The sequence below is a fragment of the Pseudophryne corroboree genome, chromosome 9 (assembly GCF_028390025.1).
Source record: "Pseudophryne corroboree isolate aPseCor3 chromosome 9, aPseCor3.hap2, whole genome shotgun sequence".
In the NCBI taxonomy this organism is placed as follows: domain Eukaryota; kingdom Metazoa; phylum Chordata; class Amphibia; order Anura; family Myobatrachidae; genus Pseudophryne; species Pseudophryne corroboree.
The window spans coordinates 312,406,667-312,432,555 of record NC_086452.1 but is presented as its reverse complement, the minus strand read 5'-3'; the positions used below and the strand labels follow the sequence as shown (position 1 = coordinate 312,432,555).

Here is a 25,889-nt window from a genome sequence, read left to right as displayed (position 1 = left end):
GAATGAAGAAACCACTTTAGGCAAAAATTGCGGACGTGTTCTCAATTCAGCTCGATCCACATGAAAAATCAAGTAGGGGCTTTTGTGTGACAAAGCCGCCAATTCAGACACTCGCCTTGCTGATGCCAAGGCCAACAGCATGACCACCTTCCAGGTAAGAAATTTCAACTCAACCTTGGTAAGCGGTTCAAACCAGTGTGATTTTAAGAACTGCAACACCACGTTCAAGTCCCATGGTGCCACTGGGGGCACAAAAGGGGGCTGGATGTGCAGCACTCCCTTTACAAACGTCTGGACTTCTGGAAGAGAAGCCAATTCCTTCTGAAAGAAAATCGAGAGGGCCGAAATCTGTACCTTAGCAGAGCCTAATTTCAGGCCCATATCCACTCCTGTCTGTAGGAAGTGGAGAAAACGACCCAGATGAAAATCTTCCGTAGGCGCATTCTTGGATTCACACCAATACACATACTTTCGCCAGATACGGTGCTAATGTTTTACCGTCACCTCCTTCCTAGCCTTTATTAAAGTAGGGATGACCTCTTCCGGAATCCCCTTTTTCGCTAGGATTCGGCGTTCAACCGCCATGCCGTCAAACGTAACCGCGGTAAGTCTTGAAATACACAGGGCCCCTGTTGCAACAGGTCTTCCCTGAGAGGAAGAGGCCAGGGATCTCCTGTGAGCATCTCTTGTAGATCCAAGTACCAGGCCCTTCGAGGCCAGTCTGGGACAACGAGTATCGTCTGTACTCTTCTTCGTCTTATGATCCTCAACACTTTTGTGATGAGAGGAAGAGGAGGAAACACGTAGACCGATTTGAACACCCACGGTGTTACCAGAGCGTCTACTGCTACTGCCTGAGGGTCCCGAGACCTGGCACAATACCTCCGAAGCTTTCTGTTGAGGCGTGACGCCATCATGTCTATTTGAGGAGCTCCCCAAAGACGCGTTACGTCTGCAAAGACTTCTTGATGAAGTCCCCACTCTCCTGGATGGAGATCGTGTCTGCTGAGGAAGTCTGCTTCCCAGTTGTCCACTCCCGGAATGAAGACAGCCGACAGAGCGCTTACATGATTTTCCGCCCAGCGAAGGATCCTTGTGGCTTCCGCCATCGCGACTCTGCTTCGTGTCCCGCCTTGGTGGTTCACATGAGCCACTGCTGTGACATTGTCTGATTGAATCAGAACCAGTAGGTTTCGAAGAAGACTCTCCGCTTGTCTAAGGCCGTTGTAAATGGCCCTGAGTTCCAACACATTGATGTGTAGACAGGACTCCTGGTCTGACCAAAGACCCTGAACATTTTTTTCCCTGTGTGACCGCTCCCCATCCTCGGAGGCTCGCGTCCGTGGTAACCAGGATCCAATCCTGAATTCCGAACCTGCGACCCTCCAGGAGGTGAGCACTTTGCCACCACCACAGGAGGGACCCCCTGGCCCCTGGGGACAGAGTTATTTTCCGATGTAAGTGCAGATGGGACCCGGACCACTTGTCCAGAAGGTCCCATTGAAAAGTCCTTGCATGGAACCTTCCGAAGGGAATGGCCTCGTAGGCCGCCATCATTTTTTCCAGAACTCGAGTGCATTGGTGAACTGACACCCTTTTCGGTTTTAGCAGGTCTCTGACCATGTTCTGGATGTCCTGGGCTTTCTCTATTGGGAGGAAGACCTTCATTTGTTATGTATCCAGTATCATACCTAGGAACGGTAGTCGAGTTGTCGGAATCAACTGTGACTTCGGTAGATTTAGAATCCAACCGTGTTGCTGTAGCACTCCCAGAGAGAGCGCAACACTGCTCAGCAATTTCTCCCTTGATCTCGCTTTTATCAGGAGATCGTCCAAGTATGGGATAATTGTGACTCCATGCTTGCGCAGGACCACCATCATTTCCGCCATTATCTTGGTGAAAATCCTCGGGGCCGTGGAGAGTCCAAATGGCAACGTCTGAAATTGGTAATGACAATCCTGTACAGCGAATCTCAGGTATTCCTGATGGGGGGCATATATGGGGACATGAAGGTACGACACCATAAACTCCCCTTCCTCCATGTTGGCTATTATCGCTCTGAGAGATTCCATTTTGAATTTGAATCTTTTTATGTACAGGTTTAGGGATTTCAGATTGAAAATAGGTCTGACCGAACCGTCCGGTTTCGGGACCACAAATAGGGTTGAGTAGTAACCTCTTCCCTGCTGGTGCAGGGAAACCTTGATTATCACTTGCTGTATACACAGCGTCTGAATTGCAGCTAACACTATATCCCTTTCCGATGTGGAAGCTGGTAGGGCCGATTTGAAAAATCGGAGCGGGGGCACCTCCTCGAATTCCAATTTGTAACCCTGGGAAACTATGTCCAACACCCAGGGATTCAGGTCTGAACTGACCCAGGCCTGACTGAAAAGTCGAAGACGTGCCCCCACCGGTGCGGACTTCCTCAGGGGAGCCCCAGTGTCATGCTGTGGGTTTTGGAGCAGCCGGGGAGGACTTTTGTTCCTGGGCACCTGCCGAAGCAGGTGCTCTTTTGCCTCTGCCCTTACCTCTGGCGAGGAAAGAGGATCCCCGACCTCTTCTGGACTTGTGCGACCGAAAGGACTGCATCTGATAGGGTGTTACTTTCTTTTGCTGTTGGGGAATATATGGTAAAAAATTTGAATTACCTGCTGTAGCTGTGGAAACTAGGTCCGTCAGCCAATCCCCAAACAATACATCACCCTTATAGGGTAGTACTTCCATATGTTTTTTTGGAATCCGCATCACCCGTCCATTGGCGAGTCCATAAGGATCTTCTCGCTGAGATAGACATGGCATTGGCCCTAGAAGCTAGCAATCCAATGTCCCTTTGAGCATCACTCATAAATAAGACTGCATCTTTTATATGGGCTAGAGTTAAGATTATAGTATCCTTATCCATATTATCAAATTGATCTGTCAGCTCATCTGTCCAAGCTGCAATTGCGCTACACACCCATGCCGACGCAATTGTCAGCCTTAGCACAGCACCTGTATGAGAATAAATACACTTTAAGGTAGTTTCTTGCCTGCGATCTGCAGGGTCCTTAAGGGCCGCTGCGTCAGGAGACGGTAGCGCCACTTTCTTGGACAGGCGCGTCAGGGCCTTGTCGACAGTGGGGGGTGATTCCCAAATCTCCCTGTCCTGCTTAGGGAAGGGGTATGCCATATAAATTCTTTTGGGGATCTGCGGTCTCTTTTCCGGAGTCTCCCAAGCTTTTCCAAAGAATTCATTTAATTCATGAGATGTGGGAAAGTTAATAATCTGTTTCTTTTCCTTAAACATGTGTACCCTTGTGTCGGAGACCGAGGGTTCATCCTCAATATGCAACACATCCCTTATTGCCACAATCATACATTGAATGGTTTTAGCCACCCTAGGGTGCAATTTTACTTCGTCGTAGTCGACACTGGAATCAGAATCCGTGTCAGTAGTAGTGTCTTGTGTTAAGGGACGCTTTTGAGGCCCCGACGGGCCCTGTGAATCGGTCCAATCCGAGGATTGACCCCCTGATGTCCCCCCTAATTCAGCCTTATCAAGCCTTTTATGTAAAGATGCCACACTTGCATTCAACATATGCCACATGTCCATCCAATCCGGAGTCGGCACAACCGACGGGGCACACCACTCATTTGCTCCACCTCCTCCTTGGAGAAGCCTTCCGCCTCAGACATGTCGACACGCACGTACCGACACCACACACACACAGGGATTAACCTATAAGAGGACAAAACCCCATCCAGGCCGTAAGGAGAGACAGAGAGAGAGTATGCCAGCACACACCAGCGCTTAAAAACACTGGAAAATATATGACCAGATAGCGCTTTTCTATATATAATATACCAATTCCCACTCACTGCGTCGCTAATGTGCCCCCCTCCTCTTTTTTCCAGCCTGTGAAGTTCAGCAGGGGAGAGACCAGGGAGCCAGCGTTTTCCTCATGCAGCTTCTGTGGAGAAAATGGCGCTGGTTAGTGCTGAGGATCAAGCCCCGCCCACCCGACGGCGGGCTTCGGTCCCAGTGATTTTTCAATTAAAATGGCGGGGGATCATAGATTTACTGCCTCCGCAGCCTAATCAATCTGCATGTGCCCAAATGTGAGGTTTATTGCTGCCCAGTGCGCCCCCCACCCTTTAGTGCTGCTCTGTGTGTGTGTGACTGGGAGCAATGGCGCAAGATCTGATGTCTTCTGCCGCCTAACATGTCTTCTGCCTTCTCATTCGGCTTCTATCTTCGGCATCTGTGAGGAGGACGGCGGCGCGGCTCCGGGACGAACCCCAGGTGAGACCTGTGTTCCGACTCCCTCTGGAGCTAATGGTGTCCAGTAGCCTTAGAAGCAGTGCCCAACTTGACAAGCCAGCTTTGCTTCTCTCTCCTCGGTCCCACGATGCAGGCAGCCTGTTGCCAACAGGACTCCCTGAAAATAAAAAACCTAACAAAATTCTTCTTCAACAGAAAACTCTGGAGAGCTCTCTGCAGTGCACCCATTCTCCTCTGGGCACAAGATCTAACTGAGGTCTGGAGGAGGGGCATAGAGGGAGGAGCCAGTGCACACCCATAGTCAAAGTTCTTTTTAGGTGCCCTATCTCCTGCGGAGCCCGTCTATACCCCATGGTCCTTACGGAGTCCCCAGCATCCTCTAGGACGTAAGAGAAATATACATTACTTAACCCTAGTATGAATGTGTGTGCATGTACATGTGGTAGGAAATTTATTGGGGGAGTTGTACTAAGCGTTGAAAAGTGATACATTTCAAGGTGATAAAGTACCAGCCAATCAGCTCCTAACTGTCATGTTACAGGCTGGGTTTGAAAAATGACAGATAGAAGCCGATTGACAGGTTCTTTATGACCATGAAATTTATCACTTAGTACATCTAGTAGAGATTGTAAGCTCCACTGGAGCAGAGACTGATGTGAAGGCTGGTGCTAAATCGGAGTGGGAGAAGGGACCTTCTGACGTCACTAGGGGAGGAGACACGTCACCAGGGGGAGGAGCTACTGCCGAACAGGGTACCTAAAAAGTACGCTTGCCACTCTTTGGGCTCGGTGGCTCGCCACCTGATTACTAAAGGTAATAGTTGGTGGCGTGGATAGTAGAGGAACTATCCCGCTGGCCTAGCTCCTCCCCTTTCTGTCGTGGCTCCTCCCCCTGACGTAAAAGGTCCCTTAGGCCACTTGAATCTAGCATCTACCCTGATGTGAATGGGCAAATATTCGTGGAATATATGTGCGCTATATAAATAACTGGTATTATGTATACAGTATAATACTGCCACCTCATTGTCCATTATGTCGGATCCAGCCCCCTACTCTGTCAGATCCTTCTTCTTTTCTGACCCCAAACACTTCCTTGTTCTGGCGGAGTGCTGGCTGGTGAGGGGGCCCTTTCAAAATTGTGCTGTGGGGTCCACAAAGGTCTAGTTACGCCCTGGTTGTAAATGTAAACTTGCTTATTATCTGAAGTCATCAAACTTCTATCACACACAAACATTATACAGTACCGACTTCTATAAAAACCCCCACTAAAAAAAAAATTATGACTAGGCTCAACGAAAATACCCCAGCAACAAGACGTCTGGAATGCCACTGCAGCGCACAGCCCCGGACTACTGCTCCCAGACACGTTAGCGCGGCCCAGATCAGCGCCATGTTCTTCCTGCTGACACTGCAGAACTACAACCCCCAGAGCCGCCCGCGGCGCGTATGCGCAGTTCCTCCTGTGTTGAGTATGGCTACGGTGCTGTCCAGAGCTCTGAAGCTGCCAGGTGAGAGCTAATGCATATAACGGTGCGTGGGGTGGCTATATAAAGCGGGGGATATAGGACCCGGGTGTGGTGCTAAGCCACGGTAGGAATGGTCATCGGTGGGTTAAGTCACGGTGCGTGATGACTGTCATAGGCTTGTTTGGGAACTGCAAATTGGTTTATTTGCAATCCATAGAAATGGGGATGTACTAAAAGGATGATCATTAACTAAAAGAATATACATTGTTTGTTTTATAGCAGAAACAACATTATTGTGTTTAATGATATTGATGCCTATAGTATAGTGGAGATCCTAAAGTGCATATACAGTATTAATGTCTTTGTCCTGCATGTTATGGCATGATATAGCATACCCCCAAGCAGGGGACAAGTTGGAGCCTCTCCCATTGAAAACATCACTCTAGGCAGATAAAAAAGCTGCTAGAGGTGGTGATTCTATGTTCATATAATGGTGCTATCCTATTATGGGATCTATTTACTAAGCCTTGGATGGAGATAAAGTCGCTGGAGATAAAGTACCAGCCAATCAGCTCCTAACTGTCATTTTTCAAACAGCCTGTGGCATAGCAGTTAGGAGCCTATTGGCTGGTACTTTATCTCCATCCAAGGCTTAGTAAATAGACCCCTATATGTGTGGCAAATGCACCTTCTATGACTGCTGTCTGTGAGCCTACTGTTGTATTGTCGTAGTAAAAATACTTTACTTTATAGTAGTGTCTTTCATTATAATGAGAAATTTATGGTGGTCAAATGTTTGGAGCATGTTTTTCTACTTACTGTTTCTCTGTACAGAGCCAGGTATGTTTTTGATGTGCACTGTTGGTGTTTTAAGTTCTCAGACGTGAAAAAAGATAAGAGTGCAGCTAAAACATAAGCATGAGCTGGATTAGGAAGGACATTTAAAAAAGCCTTTTCTTTTCACTGAAAATATCTGCTCACATTGAAACACAAACGAAAAGCTCATGCGTTCAGTTCTCTAGCATTCAAGAAACATGGAAAGGTGAAATGTTTGTATTGTCCCTGTACAGTGAGTTTTAATTTTCCATACTGTACATTTACAACACACGCACCAAACTTATGTTAAAACCTTATCTAGACAGACTTCAATTTCATTTCTCTTACGTCCTAGAGGATACTGGGGACTCCGTAAGGACCATGGGGGGTATAGACGGGCTCCGCAGGAGACATGGGCACCTAAAAGAACTTTTCCTATGGGTGTGCACTGGCTCCTCCCTCTATACCCCTCCTCCAGACCTCAGTTAGATTCTGTGCCCAGAGGAGAAGGGTACACTGCAGAGAGCTCTCCTGAGTTTTCTGTGGAAAAATAATTTTGTTAGGTTTTTTATTTTTAGGGAGTCCTGTTGGCAACAGGCTCCCTGCATCGTGGGACTGAGGGGAGAGAAGCAGACCTACTTAACTGATAGGCTCTGCTTCTTAGGCTACTAGACACCATTAGCTCCAGATGGAGTCGGAACACAGGTCTCACCCTGGGGTTCGTCCCGGAGCCGCGCCGCCGTCCTCCTCACAGATGCCGGAAGATAGAAGCCAGGTGAGTTTGAGAAACAAGAAGACATCTCAGGCGGCAGAAGACTTAAGATCTTCATGAGGTAAGGCGCGCAGCGGTAAGCTGCGTGCCATTGCTCCCATACACAGCACACAGACCGCACTGATGGGTGCAGGAAGGGGGGGCGCCCTGGGCAGCAATAAACCTCGTTTTTGGGCAATAAGGTGCTATTAGGCTAATAGATGATCCCCGGCCATGTTTGTGAAAATTGAAGAGGGACCGAAGCCCGCCGCTGGGGGGGCGGAGCTTGATCCCTCAGCACTAACCAGCGCCATTTTCTCCACAGAGCTGCATGAGAAACACTGGCTCCCCGGACTGTTCCCCGCTGAACGCTTCAGAGGTTGGAAAAAAGAAAGGGGGGGCACATTGGCGCGCAGTGAGTGGGAAATTGTGTGTATATATATATATATATATATATATATATATATATATATATGCGCTATCTGGTTTTTCCAGGGTCATTTGGGCGCTGGGTGTGTGCTGGCAACTCTCTCTCTGTCTCTCCTAAGTAAGTGACTCCGGTAAGACACATCTGTCTGTCACCACTGTTTTGTCCCTAATACCAATCTCTCCCGTGCCCTGTGTTCTGTCATGTCCCTGTCACCCCTGGCCTTGCCCTGTCACCCTTATCCTGGCCCTTTCACCCTTATCCTGGCCCTATCACCCTTATGCTGGCCCTGTTACCCCTATCCTGGCCCTGTCACCCCTGTGCTTGCCCTGTCAACCCTATACTGGCCCTGTCACCCCTGTCCTGGTCCTGCCGACCCTACCCTGGCCCCGTCACCCCTATCCTGTCCCCGTCACCCCTATCCTGTCCCCGTCACCCCTGTCCTGGCCCCGTCACCCCTGTCCTGACCCTGTCACCCCTGTCCTGACCCTGTCACCCCTGTCCTGACCCTGTCACCCCTGTCCTGACCCTGTCACCCCTGTCCTGACCCTGTCACCCCTGTCCTGACCCTGTCACCCCTGTCCTGACCCTGTCACCCCTGTCCTGACCCCGTCACACCTGTCCTGACCCTGTCACCCCTGTCTTGGCCCCTTCACCCCCGTTCTGACCCTGTCACCCTTGTCCTGGCCCCGTCACCCCAGTTCTGACGCTGTCATCCCTGTCCTGACCCTGTTACTGCATACCCTCCAACTACCTTTTTGGCAGGTACAGTACCCGCAGCGCCTCCAGACCCCTCCCCAATGCACCACACCTCCGCACCTTCCCCTCCACCACATGCGGCACTCCACCCCTCCCCCACACGCTGTGCCTCCAGACCCCCTACACCACCCGCGGCTCCCACTCCTCCGCCCCTTCACCACCCACAGCACCTCCAGACCCCCTCCACCATCCACCCCCCACACCTGCCCCCCTCCACCCGCAGCATCTGCAGACACCCTCCTCCATCCGGGGCCCCCCCAACCCACCCCTCCCCCACCCATGGCACCCCCGCACCTGCCCCTCCACCACCTGCAGCACCTCCGGACCTCCTTCCCCATCCACCGCACCACCCGTACCTGCCCCTCCTCTACCCACGGCGCCTGCGGACCCCTACGGCACCCCCGCCCCTTCCCATCCCACAGCACCTCGAGAACCCTTCACCCATCCGCAACATCCCCACCCCTGCCCCTCCCCCACCAGCAGTGCCTCTGGACCCCTCCCCCATCTGCAGCCCCCACTCCTCTGCCCCTCCCCCACATGCAGCACCTCCCGACCCTTCCCCATCCGGGCCCCCTCCACCCGTAGCATCTACAGACACCCTCCCTCATCCGCAGTCCTCCCCGCACCCGCTACATTCTGTACATCATGCCCTGCAGGTGCTGTACACGCCATCGCAAGGGGCTGCGCCTCCTTCACCATCGCACGCCCTTTCATTGTGCAATATTTCTCTGACGTCCTAGTGGATGCTGGGAACTCCAAAAGGACCATGGGGAATAGCGGCTCCGCAGGAGACTGGGCACAAAAGTAAAAGCTTTAGGACTACCTGGTGTGCACTGGCTCCTCCCCCTATGACCCTCCTCCAAGCCTCAGTTAGATTTTTGTGCCCGAACGAGAAGGGTGCACACTAGGTGGCTCTCCTGAGCTGCTTAGTGAAAAAGTTTAAGTATAGGTTTTTTTATTTTCAGTGAATCCTGCTGGCAACAGGTTCACTGCACCGAGGGACTAAGGGGAGAAGAAGCGAACTCACCTGCGTGCAGAGTGGATTGGGCTTCTTAGGCTACTGGACATTAGCTCCAGAGGGACGATCACAGGCCCAGCCATGGATGGGTCCCAGAGCCGCGCCGCCGGCCCCCTTACAGACCCAGAAGACAGAAGAGGTCCGGGAAATCGGCGGCAGAAGACGTCCTGTCTTCAATAAGGTAGCGCACAGCACCGCAGCTGTGCGCCATTGCTCTCAGCACACTTCACACTCCGGTCACTGAGGGTGCAGGGCGCTGGGGGGGGGCGCCCTGAGACGCAATAAAAACACCTTAAATGGCAAAAAATACATCACATATAGCTCCTGGGCTATATGGATGCATTTAACCCCTGCCAGTTTTTCCTTAAAAAAGCGGGAGAAAGGCCGCCGAGAAAGGGGCGGAGCCTATCTCCTCAGCACACTGGCGCCATTTTCCCTGACAGCTCCGTTGGAGGGAAGCTCCCTGACTCTCCCCTGCAGTCCTGCACTACAGAAACAGGGTAAAACAAGAGAAGGGGGGCACTAATTTGGCAGATAAATCAATACAGCAGCTATATAAGGGAAAAACACTTATATAAGGTTATCCCTGTATATATATAGCGCTCTGGTGTGTGCTGGCAAACTCTCCCTCTGTCTCCCCAAAGGGCTAGTGGGGTCCTGTCCTCTATCAGAGCATTCCCTGTGTGTGTGCGGTGTGTCGGTACGTTGTGTCGACATGTATGAGGAGGAAAATGGTATGGAGGCGGAGCAATTGCCTGTAATAGTGATGTCACCCCCTAGGGAGTCGACACCTGACTGGATGGTCTTATGGAAGGAATTACGTGATAGCGTCAGCACTTTACAAAAGACTGTTGACGACATGAGACAGCCGGCAAATCAGTTATTACCTGTACAGGCGTCTCAAACACCGTCAGGGGCTCTAAAGCGCCCGTTACCTCAGATGGTCGACACAGACCCAGACACGGACACTGACTCCAGTGTCGACGGTGAGGAAACAAACGTATTTTCCAGTAGGGCCACACGTTACATGATCACGGCAATGAAGGAGGTTTTGAACATTTCTGATACTACAAGTACCACAAAAAAGGGTATTATGTGGGGTGTGAAAAAACTACCCGTAGTTTTTCCTGAATCAGATGAATTAAATGAGGTGTGTGATGAAGCGTGGGTTTCCCCCGATAAAAAACTGCTAATTTCTAAAAAATTATTGGCATTATACCCTTTCCCGCCAGAGGTTAGGGCGCGTTGGGAAACACCCCCTAGGGTAGATAAGGCGCTCACACGCTTATCAAAACAAGTGGCGTTACCGTCTCCTGATACGGCCGCCCTCAAGGAACCAGCTGATAGGAAGCTGGAAAATATCCTAAAAAGTATATACACACATACTGGTATTATACTGCGACCAGCAATCGCCTCAGCCTGGATGTGCAGTGCTGGGGTGGCTTGGTCGGATTCCCTGACTGAAAATATTGATACCCTGGACAGGGACAGTATATTATTGACTATAGAGCATTTAAAGGATGCATTTCTATATATGCGAGATGCACAGAGGGATATTTGCACTCTGGCATCAAGAGTAAGTGCGCTGTCCATTTCTGCCAGAAGAGGGTTATGGACGCGACAGTGGTCAGGTGATGCGGATTCCAAACGGCATATGGAAGTATTGCCGTATAAAGGGGAGGAGTTATTTGGGGTCGGTCTATCGGACCTGGTGGCCACGGCAACGGCTGGGAAATCCACCTTTTTACCCCAGGTCACCTCTCAGCAGAAAAAGACACCGTCTTTTCAGGCTCAGTCCTTTCGTCCCCATAAGGGCAAGCGGGCAAAAGGCCACTCATATCTGCCCCGGGGCAGAGGAAGGGGAAAAAGACTGCAGCAGGCAGCCTCTTCCCAGGAACAGAAGCCCTCCCCCGCTTCTGCCAAGTCCTCAGCATGACGCTGGGGCCTTACAAGCGGACTCAGGCACGGTGGGGGCCCGTCTCAAGAATTTCAGCGCGCAGTGGGCTCACTCGCAAGTGGACCCCTGGATCCTGCAGGTAGTATCTCAGGGGTACAAATTGGAATTCGAGACGTCTCCCCCTCGCCGGTTCCTGAAGTCTGCTTTACCAACGTCTCCCTCCGACAGGGAGGCGGTATTGGAAGCCATTCACAAGCTGTATTCCCAGCAGGTGATAATCAAGGTACCCCTCCTACAACAGGGAAAGGGGTATTATTCCACGCTGTTTGTGGTACCGAAGCCGGACGGCTCGGTGAGACCTATTTTAAATCTGAAATCCTTGAACACTTACATACAAAGGTTCAAATTCAAGATGGAGTCACTCAGAGCAGTGATAGCGAACCTGGAAGAAAGGGACTATATGGTGTCTCTGGACATCAAGGATGCTTACCTCCATGTCCCAATTTGCCCTTCTCACCAAGGGTACCTCAGGTTTGTGGTACAGAACTGTCACTATCAGTTTCAGACGCTGCCGTTTGGATTGTCCACGGCACCCCGGGTCTTTACCAAGGTAATGGCCGAAATGATGATTCTTCTTCGAAGAAAAGGCGTCTTAATTATCCCTTACTTGGACGATCTCCTGATAAGGGCAAGGTCCAGGGAACAGTTAGAGGTCGGAGTAGCACTATCTTAAGTAGTACTACGACAGCACGGGTGGATTCTAAAATATTCCAAAATCGCAGCTGATTCCGACGACACGTCTGCTGTTCCTAGGGATGATTCTGGACACAGTCCAGAAAAAGGTGTTTCTCCCGGAGGAGAAAGCCAGGGAGTTATCCGAGCTAGTCAGGAACCTCCTAAAACCAGGCCAAGTGTCAGTGCATCAATGCACAAGGGTCCTGGGAAAAATGGTGGCTTCTTACGAAGCGATTCCATTCGGCAGATTCCACGCAAGAACTTTTCAGTGGGATCTGCTGGACAAATGGTCCGGATCGCATCTTCAGATGCATCAGCGGATGGCCCTGTCTCCAAGGACAGGGGTGTCTCTCCTGTGGTGGTTGCAGAGTGCTCATCTTCTAGAGGGCCGCAGATTCGGCATTCAGGACTAGGTCCTGGTGACCACGGATGCCAGCCTGAGAGGCTGGGGAGCAGTCACACAGGGAATAAATTTCCAGGGCTTGTGGTCAAGCATGGAAACGTCATTTCACATAAATATCCTGGAACTAAGGGCCATTTACAATGCCCTAAGTCAAGCAAGGCCTCTGCTTCAGGGTCAGCCGGTGTTGATCCAGTCGGACAACATCACGGCAGTCGCCCACGTAAACAGACAGGGCGGCACAAGAAGCAGGAGGGCAATGACGGAAGTTGCAAGGATTCTTCGCTGGGCGGAAAATCATGTGATAGCACTGTCAGCAGTGTTCATTCCGGGAGTGGACAACTGGGAAGCAGACTTCCTCAGCAGACACGACCTCCACCCGGGGGAGTGGGGACTTCACCCAGAAGTCTTCCACATGATTGTGAACCGTTGGGAAAAACCAAAGGTGGACATGATGGCGTCCCGCCTCAACAAAAAACTAGACAGATATTGCGCCAGGTCAAGGGACCCTCAGGCTATAGCTGTGGACGCTCTGGTAACACCGTGGGGGTACCAGTCAGTGTATGTGTTCCCTCCTCTGCCTCTCATACCCAAGGTACTGAGAATCATAAGAAGGAGAGGAGTAAGGACTATACTCGTGGCTCCGGATTGGCCAAGAAGGACTTGGTACCCGGAACTTCAAGAGATGCTCACGGCGGACCCGTGGCCTCTACCTCTAAGAAAGAACCTGCTCCAGCAGGGACCCTGTCTGTTCCAAGACTTACCGCGGCTGCGTTTGACGGCATGGCGGTTGAACGCCGGATCCTGAAGGAAAAAGGCTTTCCGGATGAAGTCATCCCTACCCTGATCAAAGCCAGGAAGGATGTAACTGTGCAACATTATCACCGTATTTGGCGTAAATATGTTGCGTGGTGTGAGGCCAGGAAAGCCCCTACAGAGGAATTTCAACTGGGTCGTTTCCTGCATTTCCTGCAAACAGGACTGTCTATGGGCCTAAAATTAGGGTCCATTAAGGTTCAAATTTCGGCCCTGTCGATTTTCTTCCAGAAAGAACTAGCTTCAGTTCCTGAAGTTCAGACGTTTGTCAAGGGGGTACTGCATATACAGCCTCCTTTTGTGCCTCCAGTGGCACCTTGGGATCTCAATGTAGTTTTGGGGTTCCTAAAATCACATTGGTTTGAACCACTCACCACTGTGGACTTAAAATATCTCACATGGAAAGTGGTAATGCTGTTAGCCCTGGCTTCAGCCAGGCGTGTCTCAGAATTGACGGCTTTATCCTATAAAAGCCCTTACCTAATTTTTCATACGGACAGGGCAGAATTGAGGACTCGTCCTCAATTTCTCCCTAAGGTGGTTTCAGCGTTTCACTTAAACCAGCCTATTGTGGTACCTGCGGCTACTAGGGACTTGGAGGATTCCAAGTTGCTGGACGTAGTCAGGGCCCTGAAAATGTATGTTTCCAGGACGGCTGGAGTCAGAAAATCTGACTTGCTGTTTATCCTGTATGCACCCAACAAGCTGGGTGCTCCTGCTTTTATTGCTCGTTGGATTTGTAGTACAATTCAGCTTGCACATTCTGTGGCAGGCCTGCCACAGCCAAAATCTGTAAAAGCCCATTCCACAAGGAAAGTGGGCTCATCTTGGGCGGCTGCCCGAGGGGTCTCGGCTTTACAACTTTGCCGAGCAGCTACTTGGTCAGGGGCAAACACGTTTGCTAAATTCTACAAATTTGATACCCTGGCTGAGGAGGACCTGGAGTTCTCTCATTCGGTGCTGCAGAGTCATCCGCACTCTCCCGCCCGTTTGGGAGCTTTGGTATAATCCCCATGGTCCTTTCGGAGTTCCCAGCATCCACTAGGACGTCAGAGAAAATAAGAATTTACTTACCGATAATTCTATTTCTCATAGTGGATGCTGGGCGCCCATCCCAAGTGCGGATTGTCTGCAATGCTTGTACATAGTTATTGTTACAAAAATCGGGTTATTATTGTTGTGAGCCATCTTTTCAGAGGCTCCTCTGTTATCATGCTGTTAACTGGGTTCAGATCACAAGTTGTACGGTGTGATTGGTGTGGCTGGTATGAGTCTTACCCGGGATTCAAAATCCTTCCTTATTGTGTACGCTCGTCCGGGCACAGTATCCTAACTGAGGCTTGGAGGAGGGTCATAGGGGGAGGAGCCAGTGCACACCAGGTAGTCCTAAAGCTTTTACTTTTGTGCCCAGTCTCCTGCGGAGCCGCTATTCCCCATGGTCCTTTCGGAGTTCCCAGCATCCACTACGGACTATGAGAAATAGAATTATCGGTAAGTAAATTCTTATTTTAACCACTAACAAAGGAATGCAGGTAATACTCCATATAATACAAATATTGAACCCCAGAAAGGCATGCAAGGGTTAAGGGGGCGTAGCCCCTTGCGACGGTGTGAAGTGCACCTGTAGGGCGCGATGAAGCACCTAGTCTTTACATAAGAGGCTAGATAAGGCTGAATCCGGGGAGGCGTCAGGGGGTCAATCCTCGGATTGGACCGACTCACAGGGCCCGTCGGGGTCTCAAAATCGTCCCTTGGCAAAAATTGTGGACACAACTACTGACACGGACTCTGATTCCAGTGTCGACTATGATGAAGCTAAATTGCACCCTAAGGTGACAAAGAGCATTCAGTGTATGATTATAGCAATAAGAGATGTGTTGCATATTGCTGATGAACCCTCTGTTCCTGACACGAGGGTACACATGTTTAAGGGAAAGAAACAGATAATAAACTTTCCCCCATCTCATGAACTTAATGAGATTTTTGAAAAAGCTTGGGAGACTCCGGATAAGAGACCGCAGATTCCCAAAAGAATTAATATGGCATACCCCTTCCCTACTCAGGACAGGGTACGTAGGGAATCCCCTCCCACTGTGGACAAGGCCTTAACGCGCTTGTCAAAGAAAGTGGCGCTACCGTCTCTAGAGACAGCGGCCCTCAAGGATCCTGCTACTTTAAAGTCTATTTATTCACATACTGGAGCTTTGCTAAGACTGACAATTGCGTCGGCATGGGTATGTAGCGCAGTTTCAGCCTGGACAGATAACCTGTCGGCTGACCTTGATACCATGGATAGAGATACTGTTTTGTTAATTCTAGCCCATATCAAAGACGCAGTCTTGTATATGAGAGACGCTCAAAGGGACATTTGGATTACTGGCTTCCAGAGCCAATGCCATGGCTATTTCAGCGAGAAGATCCTTATGGACCCGCCAGTGGACGGGTGATGCGGATTCGAAAAAGCATATGGAGGTTCTACCCTATAGGGGAGACGTGTTGTTTGGGGATGGGCTGGCGGACCTGGTTTCCACAGCTACCGCAGGTAAATCTAACTTTTTACCATTTATTCCCCAACAGCAGAAGAAAACGCCAACATATCAGATGCAGTCTTTTCGGTCACAAAAGTACAGAAGAGGTCGGGGATCCTCCTTCCTTGCCAGAGGTAAGGGTAGAGGGAAAAGAACACCTGCTTCGGCTGGTGCCCGGGAACAGAAGTCCTCCCCGGTTTCTACAAAACCCACTGCATGACGCTGGGGCTCCCCTGCGGGAGTCCGCACCGGTGGGGGCTCGTCTTCGACTCTTCAGCCAGGTCTGGGTCAGCTCAGACCTGAATCCTTGGGCGTTGGAAATAGTTTCCCAAGGCTACAAACTGGAATTCGAAGAGGTGCCCCCACGCTGATTTTTCAAGTCGGCCTTACCAGCCTCTACCCCAGACAGGGATGTAGTGTTAGCTGCAATTCAAACGCTGTGTCAACAGCAAGTTATTATCAGGGTTCCCTTGTACCAACAGGGAAGAGGGTACTATTCAACCCTCTTTGTGGTCCCGAAACCGGATGGTTCGGTCAGACCTATTTTGAATCTAAAATCCCTTTACATGTACATGAAAAGATTCAAATTCAAGATGGAATCGCTCAGGGCGATAATAGCCAGAATGGAGGAGGGGGAGTTTATGGTGTCACTGGACATAAAGGATGCTTACCTTCATGTCCCCATATATCCTTCCCATCAGGAGTACCTGAGATTCGCTGTACAGGATTGTCATTACCAATTTCAGACGTTGCCGTTTGGGCTTTCCACGGCCCCAAGGATTTTCACCAAGATAATGGCGGAAACGATGGTGGTCCTTCACAAGCATGGAGTCACAATTATCCCATACTTGGATGATCTCCTGATAAAGGCGAGATCAAGAGAGCAATTGCTGAGCAATGTGACACTTTCTCTGTGAGTGCTCCAGCAACACGGTTGGATTCTAAATCTACCGAAGTCACAGTTGATTCCGACAACTCGACTAACGTTCCTAGGTATGATACTGGATATGGAACAAAAGAAGGTTTTTCTCCCGTTGGAAAAAGCCCAGGACATCCAGAACATGGTCAGAGACCTGCTAAAGCCAAAAAGAGTGTCAGTTCATCAATGCACTCGTGTTCTGGGGAAAATGGTGGCAGCCTACGAGGCCATCCCCTTCGACAGGTTCCATGCAAGGACGTTTCAATGGGACCTTCTGGACAAATGGTCTGGGTCCCATCTACATTTACATCGGAAAATAACACTGTCCCCCGGGGCCAGGGTGTCTCTTCTATGGTGGCTGCAAAGTGCTCACCTTCTGGAGGGTCACAGGTTCGGAATTCAGGACTGGATCCTGGTAAGCAAGGATGCGAGCCTCCGAGGATGGGGAGCAGTCACCCAAGGAAGAAATTTTCAGGGACTGTGGTCAGACCAGGATTCCTGTCTACACATCAACGTGTTGGAGCTAAGAGCCATTTACAACGGCCTTCGACAAGCGGAGAGTCTTCTTCGCAGCCTACCGGTTCTGATTCAATCAGACAATGTCACAGCAGTGCCTCATGTGAACCGCCAAGGCGGGACAAGAAGCAGAGCCGCGATGGCGGAAGCAACCAGGATTCTTCGCTGGGCGGAAAATCACGTGAACGCTCTGTCAGCTGTCTTCATTCCGGGAGTGGACAACTGGGAAGCAGACTTCCTCAGCAGACACGATCTCCATCCAGGAGAGTGGGGACTTCATCAAGAAGTCTTTGCAGTGATAACGGGTCTTTGGGGAGTTCCTCAAATAGACATGATGGCGTCACGCCTCAACAAGAAGCTTCGGAGGTATTGTGCCTGGTCCCGGGACCCTCAGGCAGTAGCAGTAGACGCCCTGGTAACGCCATGGGTGTTCCAATCGGTATACGTGTTTCCTCCTCTTCCTCTCATCACAAAGGTGTTGAGGATCATAAGGCGAAAAAGAGTACAGACAATACTCATTGTTCCAGACTGGCCTCGAAGGGCCTGGTACTCAGATCTTCAGGAGATGCTCAGAGGAGATCCCTGGCCTCTTCCTCTAAGGGAGGACCTGTTGCAGCAGGGTCCCTGTGTGTTCCAAGACTTACCGCGGTTACGTTTGACGGCATGGCGATTGAACGCCGGATCCTAGCTGAGAAGGGGATTCCGGAGGAGGTCATCCCTACTCTAATAAAGGCTAGAAAGGAGGTGACGGTAAAACATTATCACCGTATCTGGCAAAAATATGTGTCTTGGTGTGAAACCAAGAACGCCCCTACGGAAGATTTTCATTTGGGTCGTTTTCTCCACTTCCTACAGACAGGAGTGGATATGGGCCTGAAATTAGGCTCTGTTAAGGTACAGATTTCGGCCCTCTCGATATTCTTTCAGAAGGAATTGGCTTCTCTTCCAGAAGTCCAGACTTTTGTAAAGGGAGTGCTACACATCCAGCCTCCTTTTGTGCCTCCAGTGGCAGCATGGGACCTGAACGTGGTGTTGCAGTTCCTAAAATCACACTGGTTTGAACCACTTAACAAGGTTGAGTTTAAATTTCTTACCTGGAAGGTGGTCATGTTGTTGGCCTTAGCATCTGCAAGGCGAGTGTCAGAATTGGCGGCCGTGTCTCAAAAGAGCCCCTACTTGATTTTTCATGTTGATAGAGCGGAATTGAGGACACGCCCTCAATTTTTTGCCTAAGGTGGTTTCTTCATTCCATTTGAACCAACCCATTGTGGTGCCTGTGGCTACGAGTGACTTGGAGGATTCCAGGTCCCTGGATGTAGTCAGGGCCTTGAGGATTTATGTAGCCAGGACGGCTAGAATTAGGAAAACAGAGGCTCTGTTTGTCCTGTATGCTGCCAACAAGATTGGCGTGCCTGCTTTGAAGCAGACTATTGTTCGCTGGATCTGTAACACGATTCAGCAGGCTCATTCTACGGCTGGATTGCCGTTACCGCATTCGGTTAAGGCCCATTCCACTAGGAAGGTGGGCTCTTCTTGGGCGGCTCGGCATTACAGCTTTGCCGAGCAGCAACTTGGTCGGGGTCAAACACTTTTGCTAAATTCTACAAGTTTGATACCCTGGCTGATGAGGACCTAGCATTTGCTCAGTCGGTGCTGCAGAGTCATACGCACTCTCCCGCCCGATTGGGAGCTTTGGTATAAACCCCATGGTCCTTACGGAGTCCCCAGCATCCTCTAGGACGTAAGAGAAAATAAGATTTTAAACCTGCCGGTAAATCTATTTCTCCTAGTCCGTAGAGGATGCTGGGCGCCCGTCCCAGTGCGGAAACTCTGCAAGACTTGTATATAGTTGTTGCTTACATAAGGGTTATGTTACAGTTGGAATCGGTCTTGGACCGTTACTGTTGTTTGTTCATACTGTTAACTAGTTATGTATGTTCCAGGTTACATGGTATGATTGGTGTGGGCTGGTAGGAATCTTGCCCTTGGATTTATAAAATCCTGCCGTCGTATTGTCCATCTCCTCTGGGCACAGTTCTCTAACTGAGGTCTGGAGGAGGGGCATAGAGGGAGGAGCCAGTGCACACCCATAGGAAAAGTTCTTTTAGGTGCCCCTGTCTCCTGCGGAGCCCTTCTATACCCCTCATGGTCCTTACGGAGTCCCCAGCATCCTCTACGGACTAGGAGAAATAGATTTACCGGTAGGTTTAAAATCTTATTTTTTTTTGTCCATGATTTAAAATAAACTTCTTGTATGTTTTGCACAAACATACGCCTCAACCCGTTTTCTTTCTGTCTCATCAAGATTCTCATCACATGATGTTTAAATACATGATATTCAAAACAAATGGTTTCCACTGGATTTCAACTCCGGTTACAAGTGTGTGCACTTTGTTGCATGTTGGTATAAGAATATGTATACCAACATAATTATGGTCATAACATGACCATAATTAAAGTTTTCCTATTCAGAGCTCTATCTATATGGATTACCACCCATCTGGAAATGGTCCAGACAGTCCGCTAATCACAAAGACTGTCTGCAGTCCGGATGCCTGCTCGGGATGCGGTCAAGATCCTGCCGGACGGAATCCTGGCGGTCAAAATACAGACGCCGGAATCCCGACCGGCACAATCCCGACATTCTACCTCCGTGGGTGTCCACGACACCCATAGAGGGAGAATAAATTAGTGTGCCGAGCGTAGCGAGGTACCGTGCCTGCAGTGTGGCGAGCGCAGCGAGCCCATAATGGGCTGCGTTCCCTGTTGGGATTGTGTGGTCGGAATTCTGGCGTCGGTATTTCGACCGCCGGGATCCTGTCCAGCAGGATTTAGAACTGATCCCGCTTGCTCATCCCGGACAGTTGATGCCTGGGAATTCTCGGCCCGCCGTTGTGTTCCACTTCCGGGCCAACCCTGCTACGCCTCCTGGCTGTCCAAGTCGTTCTTGGCATGTATGCAGAGTGCTGATGCCTAAGCCCGCCATGGTCCTTCTCAATCCCCTCCAGTAAGCAGTGACAAGAGACAGAGTTAAGGTGGCTACACACTTAGCGATATAGTAAACTATATCGCTCATTTTCCCCCTCCTGAGCAATATAATTTACTATATCGCCCAGTGTGTATGCAGTCGAAGAGCGATGCCCGACCTCGCAGGATATTAATGACCCTCGGCCGTCAATACAGCTCAATTTGGACCCCTCATGTAAAGCTGCATGCTCTGGCCGGCCACGGCATGAAGTCACTGCGCAATATCACTAGTGATATCGCATGGTGCGAATGCCCGGCCGGGAAACACATCGCCTAGTGTGCACCCACCTTTAGTATGGACTTGGACTGGAGCAATCGCCTCTAAGAAGGTCTTAGTGAGACTATATGGTGGGGGATGGGGTGTATATCTATCTATCTATCTATCTATCTATCTATCTATCTATCTATCTATCTATCATGTATGTATGTCTTGTGAGTACGGTATATGGGGTAATTAGCTCAGTAGATGGGTTTTTTTGGTGAAGTGTCTAGGTGCTTAGAGTCCGCACACAATTTTTTTTGGTGAATAAAATAATGCTTTACTGCCAGCAGAAACAAAATAAAAACAACCTAGGAGGTAATTCAGATCTGATCGCTGCTGTGCATTTTCGCACATCGGATGATCAGGTCCATACTGTGCATGCATATGCACCGCAATGCTCAGGTGTGTCGGACAGCTACAACGGGCATCGCCGGTCAGCGACGGGATGGTGCGAAGGATCCATTCGCACGGGCGTTCGCGAGGTGATTAACAGGAAGAGGCCGTTTGTGGGTGGCAACCGACCGTTTATAGGGAGTGTCTGGAAAAACGCAGGCATGTCCAAGTGTTTTCAGGGAGGGTGTCTGACGTCAGCTCCGGCCCCGATCAGCAGGATTTAATCGCACTGGATAAGTAAGTCCTGGGCTCTGCAGAGACTGCACAAACTGATTTTTAGCACTCTGCTAACACATAGGAACGCACACTTGCACAGCGAAAATACACTCCCCCTGTAGACGGCGACTATCTGATTGCAGGACAGCAAAAAACGCAGCCCAGCAATCAGATCTGAATTATTGTCTTAGCCCCCATTCAGGGCACTGACTTACTTCTTTGCCCCTGACTATCCTCAGCCAGCTAGTCTCTCCAAGTATATCACAGGCTCCAGCCTGGCTTGTCTTGTCTGCCACAGCTACTCACAGACACAGTCTTGCTGGCCTGGTTTCTTCCCAGCAACGCAAGTTCAGTCCCAGAGACTGGTCTGCTTCTTTAAAGGTAACTCAAAGTCTGTAGAGTTTTAGGGTTCTCCCTACCTCCTGTAGGCCTGAACTCCTTCCTAGCCTCCAGACACAGTGGACTCACACTGCAGTCATGACCTGGACTGACTGCTTGCTCCAGCCTCACCTGTGCTGTGTGCAAAGGACAGCCTCTAGATATGGACACACCTCATTTTTGTTCCTTGTGTGGGTGGATCCCTCCAGTCACACAATGAATAGCCTGTTTATCAATGTCATCTCTGGGGATACTGCCACAATCATATAGGGCAGTGTTTTTCAACCAGTGTACCGGGGCACACTAGTGTGCCCTGAGCAGTCTCCAGGTGTGCGCCATAGAAGCACAGCCAGGCCCGTCAGTGTTTTGCCGCTACTGAGGCCCTGGAACGATCAATACTGGTGGGTTTAGTGGTGAGTGTGCCTTGGCAATATTTAAATCTTGTTAAGTGTGCCGCGAGTTGTAAAAGGTTGAAAATCTCTGATATAGGGTGACATTCAGTGTCAGACTGGGGCATGAAAGGCCCACTGAAGGAATGCAGTGGTAGGGGCCCATACTTAGGAGGGTGGCAATTCTCCAGAATGGGTGTGGCTAGTCAACACAGAGGCTTGGCTTACTATTAAGAAAGTGTGGTCTGGACCCCTTTCTAAATATATTCCATCCATGCATGATAATTTACTAGATAAACCACTTGCCTGGCATGGTTGCATCAGATGCGACCATGCCTGCAAGTGCTCTATCTGACCTGGTCGCACGGGATGCGACCAGTCAGATAGAGTGTTAGCAGCGGCAGGGAAGATAAACTTCCCTCCGCTGCTGCTGTCAGAGGGACTGGAAGGTCCCTCTGCCTCCCTGCACTCTCCCCCTGTGTCTATCGTGCTGCCGATCACTGCTGATCGGGTCAGCACGGCAGGATCCCCCCCCTCCAGCGGATGCAGACAATGGCAGCTGCTGGGGAGAGTTAATGAACCCTCCCAAGCCACCCCCAGACCCCCCCTTCATACTTGCAGGCCGTCCCGGCTTTCAAAATGAAATCCGCGATGGTCCCGTAGTTCCGATGGTCGCGATGTTCCCGATCGATGTTTTGAAGTTTGGAAAAAAATATATTTTAAACAATTTTCTCTAACGTCCTAGTGGATGCTGGGCCTCCGTCAGGACCATGGGGAATAGCGGGCTCCGCAGGAGACAGGGCACATCTAAAAAAGCTTTTAGGTCACATGGTGCGTACTGGCTCCTCCCCCTATGACCCTCCTCCAAGCCTCAGTTAGGTTTTTGTGCCCGTCCGAGAGGGTGCAATCTAGGTGGCTCTCCTAAAGAGCTGTTTAGAAAAGTTTTTTTTTAGGTTTCAATCTCAGTGATTCCTGCTGGCAACAGGATCACTGCATCGAGGGACTTAGGGGAGAGATTTCCAACTCACCTGCGTGCAGGATGGATTGGAGTCTTAGGCTACTGGACACTTAGCTCCAGAGGGAGTCGGAACACAGGTCAGCCTGGGGTTCGTCCCGGAGCCGCGCCGCCGATCCCCCTTACAGACGCTGAAGAGACGGCAGAACGGAGGTCCGGAAAGCAGGCGGCAGAAGACTCCTCAGTCTTCTTGAAGGTAGCGCACAGCACGGCAGCTGTGCGCCATTGTTGTCACACGGCTCACTGACTCAGTCACGGAGGGTGCAGGGCGCTGCTGGGGGCGCCCTGGGCAGCAATATAATTACCTTTAGTGGCAAAATAAATACATCACATATAGCCATTAAGGCTATATGTATGTATTTTAACCCAGGCCAGTTTCTTAAAAACCGGGGAAAAGCCCGCCGAAAAAGGGGCGGAGCTTATTCTCCTCAGCACTCAGCGCCATTTTCCTGCTCAGCTCCGCTGGTGAGGAAGGCTCCCAGGTCTCTCCCCTGCACTGCACTACAGAAACAGGGTAACAAAGAGAAGGGGGGCATAAATTGGCGATATTTATATATTAAGAGCGCATATATAGTAAACAACACCTTCTAGGGTTGTTTATATACATTTATAGCGCTTTTGGTGTGTGCTGGCAAACTCTCCCTCTGTCTCCCCAAAGGGCTAGGGGGTCCTGTCTTCGATTAGAGCATTCCCTGTGTGGCTGCTGTGTGTCGGTACGTGTGTGTCGACATGTATGAGGACGATGTTGGTGTGGAGGCAGAGCAATTGCCGATGATGGTAATGTCACCCCCTAGGGAGTCGACACCGGAATGGATGGCTTTAGTTATGGAATTACGTGATAATGTCAGCACATTACAAAAGTCAGTTGACGAAATAAGACGCCCGGCTAACCAGTTAGTACCGGTTCAGGCGTCTCAGACACCGTCAGGGGCTGTAAAACGTCCTTTACCTCAGTCAGTCGACACGGGTACCGACACAGATGAATCTAGTGTCGACGGTGAAGAAACAAACGTATTTTCCAATAGGGCCACACGTTATATGATCACGGCAATGAAGGAGGCTTTGCAGATCTCTGATACTGCTGGTACCTCAAAAAGGGGTATTATGTGGGGGGTGAAAAAACTACCTGTATTTTTTCCAGAATCAGAGGAATTGAATGACGTGTGTGATGAAGCGTGGGTTAACCCCGATAGAAAACTGCTAATTTCCAAGAAGTTATTGGCATTATACCCTTTCCCACCAGAGGTTAGGGCGCGCTGGGAAACACCCCCTAGGGTGGATAAGGCGCTCACACGTTTAGCAAAGCAAGTGGCGTTGCCGTCTCCTGATACGGCCGCCCTCAAGGATCCAGCAGATAGGAGGCTGGAAACTACACTGAAGAGTATATACACACATACTGGTGTTATACTGCGACCGGCAATAGCCTCAGCCTGGATGTGCAGTGCTGGGGTAGTGTGGTTGGATTCTCTGACTGAAAATATTGATACCCTGGATAGGGACAGTATTTTATTGACTCTAGAGCAATTAAAGGATGCTTTCCTTTATATGCGAGATGCTCAGAGGGATGTTTGTACTCTAGCATCAAGAGTAAGCGCGATGTCCATATCTGCCAGAAGAAGTTTATGGACGCGACAGTGGTCAGGTGATGCGGATTCCAAGAGGCATATGGAAGTATTGCCATATAAAGGAGAGGAATTGTTTGGGGTCGGTCTTTCGGACCTGGTGGCCACGGCAACTGCCGGCAAATCCACTTTTTTACCTCAGACCCCCTCCCAACAGAAAAAGACACCGTCTTTCAGCCGCAGTCCTTTCGCTCCTATAAAAAGCGACCAAAAGGACAGTCTTATCTGCCGCGAGGCAGAGGAAAGGGTAAGAAAGGGCAGCAAGCAGCCCCTGCCCAGGAACAGAAGCCCGCCCCGGCTTCTACAAAGCCATCAGCATGACGCTGGGGCTTTACAAGCGGACTCAGGAACGGTGGGGGGTCGACTCAAGATTTTCAGCAATCAATGGGTTCACTCACAAGTGGACCCGTGGGTCCTGCAGATAGTATCTCAGGGTTACATGCTGGAGTTCGAAAGGTCTCCCCCTCGCCGGTTCCTAAAGTCTGCTTTACCAACGTCTCCCTCAGAAAGGACGTCGGTTTTGGAAGCCATTCACAAGCTGTATTCTCAGCAGGTGATAGTCAAGGTACCCCTCCTACAACAGGGAAAGGGGTATTATTCCACACTATTTGTGGTACCGAAACCGGACGGTTCGGTAAGACCTATTCTAAATCTGAAATCCTTGAACCTGTACATAAAGAAATTCAAGTTCAAGATGGAGTCACTCAGAGCAGTGATAGCGAATCTGGAAGAAGGAGACTTCATGGTGTCCTTGGACATAAAAGATGCTTATCTACATGTCCCGATTTACCCCTCACACCAAGGGTATCTCAGGTTCGTGATACAAGACTGTCATTATCAGTTTCAAACGCTGCCGTTTGGGTTGTCGACGGCCCCTCGGGTCTTTACCAAGGTAATGACCGAAATGATGGTTCTTCTACGAAGAAAAGGCGTATTAATTATCCCTTACTTGGACGATCTCCTGATAAGGGCAAAGTCCAGAGAACAGCTGGAAGTCGGTGTAGCGCTAACACAAGTAGTGCTTCAGCAACACGGGTGGATTCTAAATCTTCCAAAATCTCAATTGACCCCGACAACACATCTGCTGTTCCTGGGCATGATTCTGGACACGGTTCAGAAAAAGGTATTTCTCCCGGAAGAGAAAGCAAGGGAGTTATCCGAACTTGTCAAGAACCTCCTAAAACCAGGAACTGTGTCAGTACATCAATGCACAAGAGTCCTGGGAAAGATGGTGGCTTCGTACGAAGCGATTCCATTCGGCAGATTCCATGCACG

At 50.2% G+C, this 25,889-nt stretch overlaps 1 protein-coding gene across 2 annotated transcripts in view; it reads left to right on the top strand.

The window, feature by feature from the left end:
- Positions 1-5,666: 5,666 nt before the first annotated feature.
- The window catches only part of FAM234B (family with sequence similarity 234 member B), a 251,461-nt gene continuing 231,238 nt past the window's right edge, over positions 5,667-25,889 (top strand). The window contains exon 1 of one of the 2 annotated variants that reach the window (XM_063940433.1): positions 5,667-5,772. In XM_063940433.1, coding sequence (XP_063796503.1) covers positions 5,736-5,772 — 37 coding nt within the window. In that variant the 5' untranslated portion in view covers positions 5,667-5,735. The remainder of the gene's footprint in view (positions 5,773-25,889) is intronic. The other variant, XM_063940432.1, reaches the window with a different exon arrangement.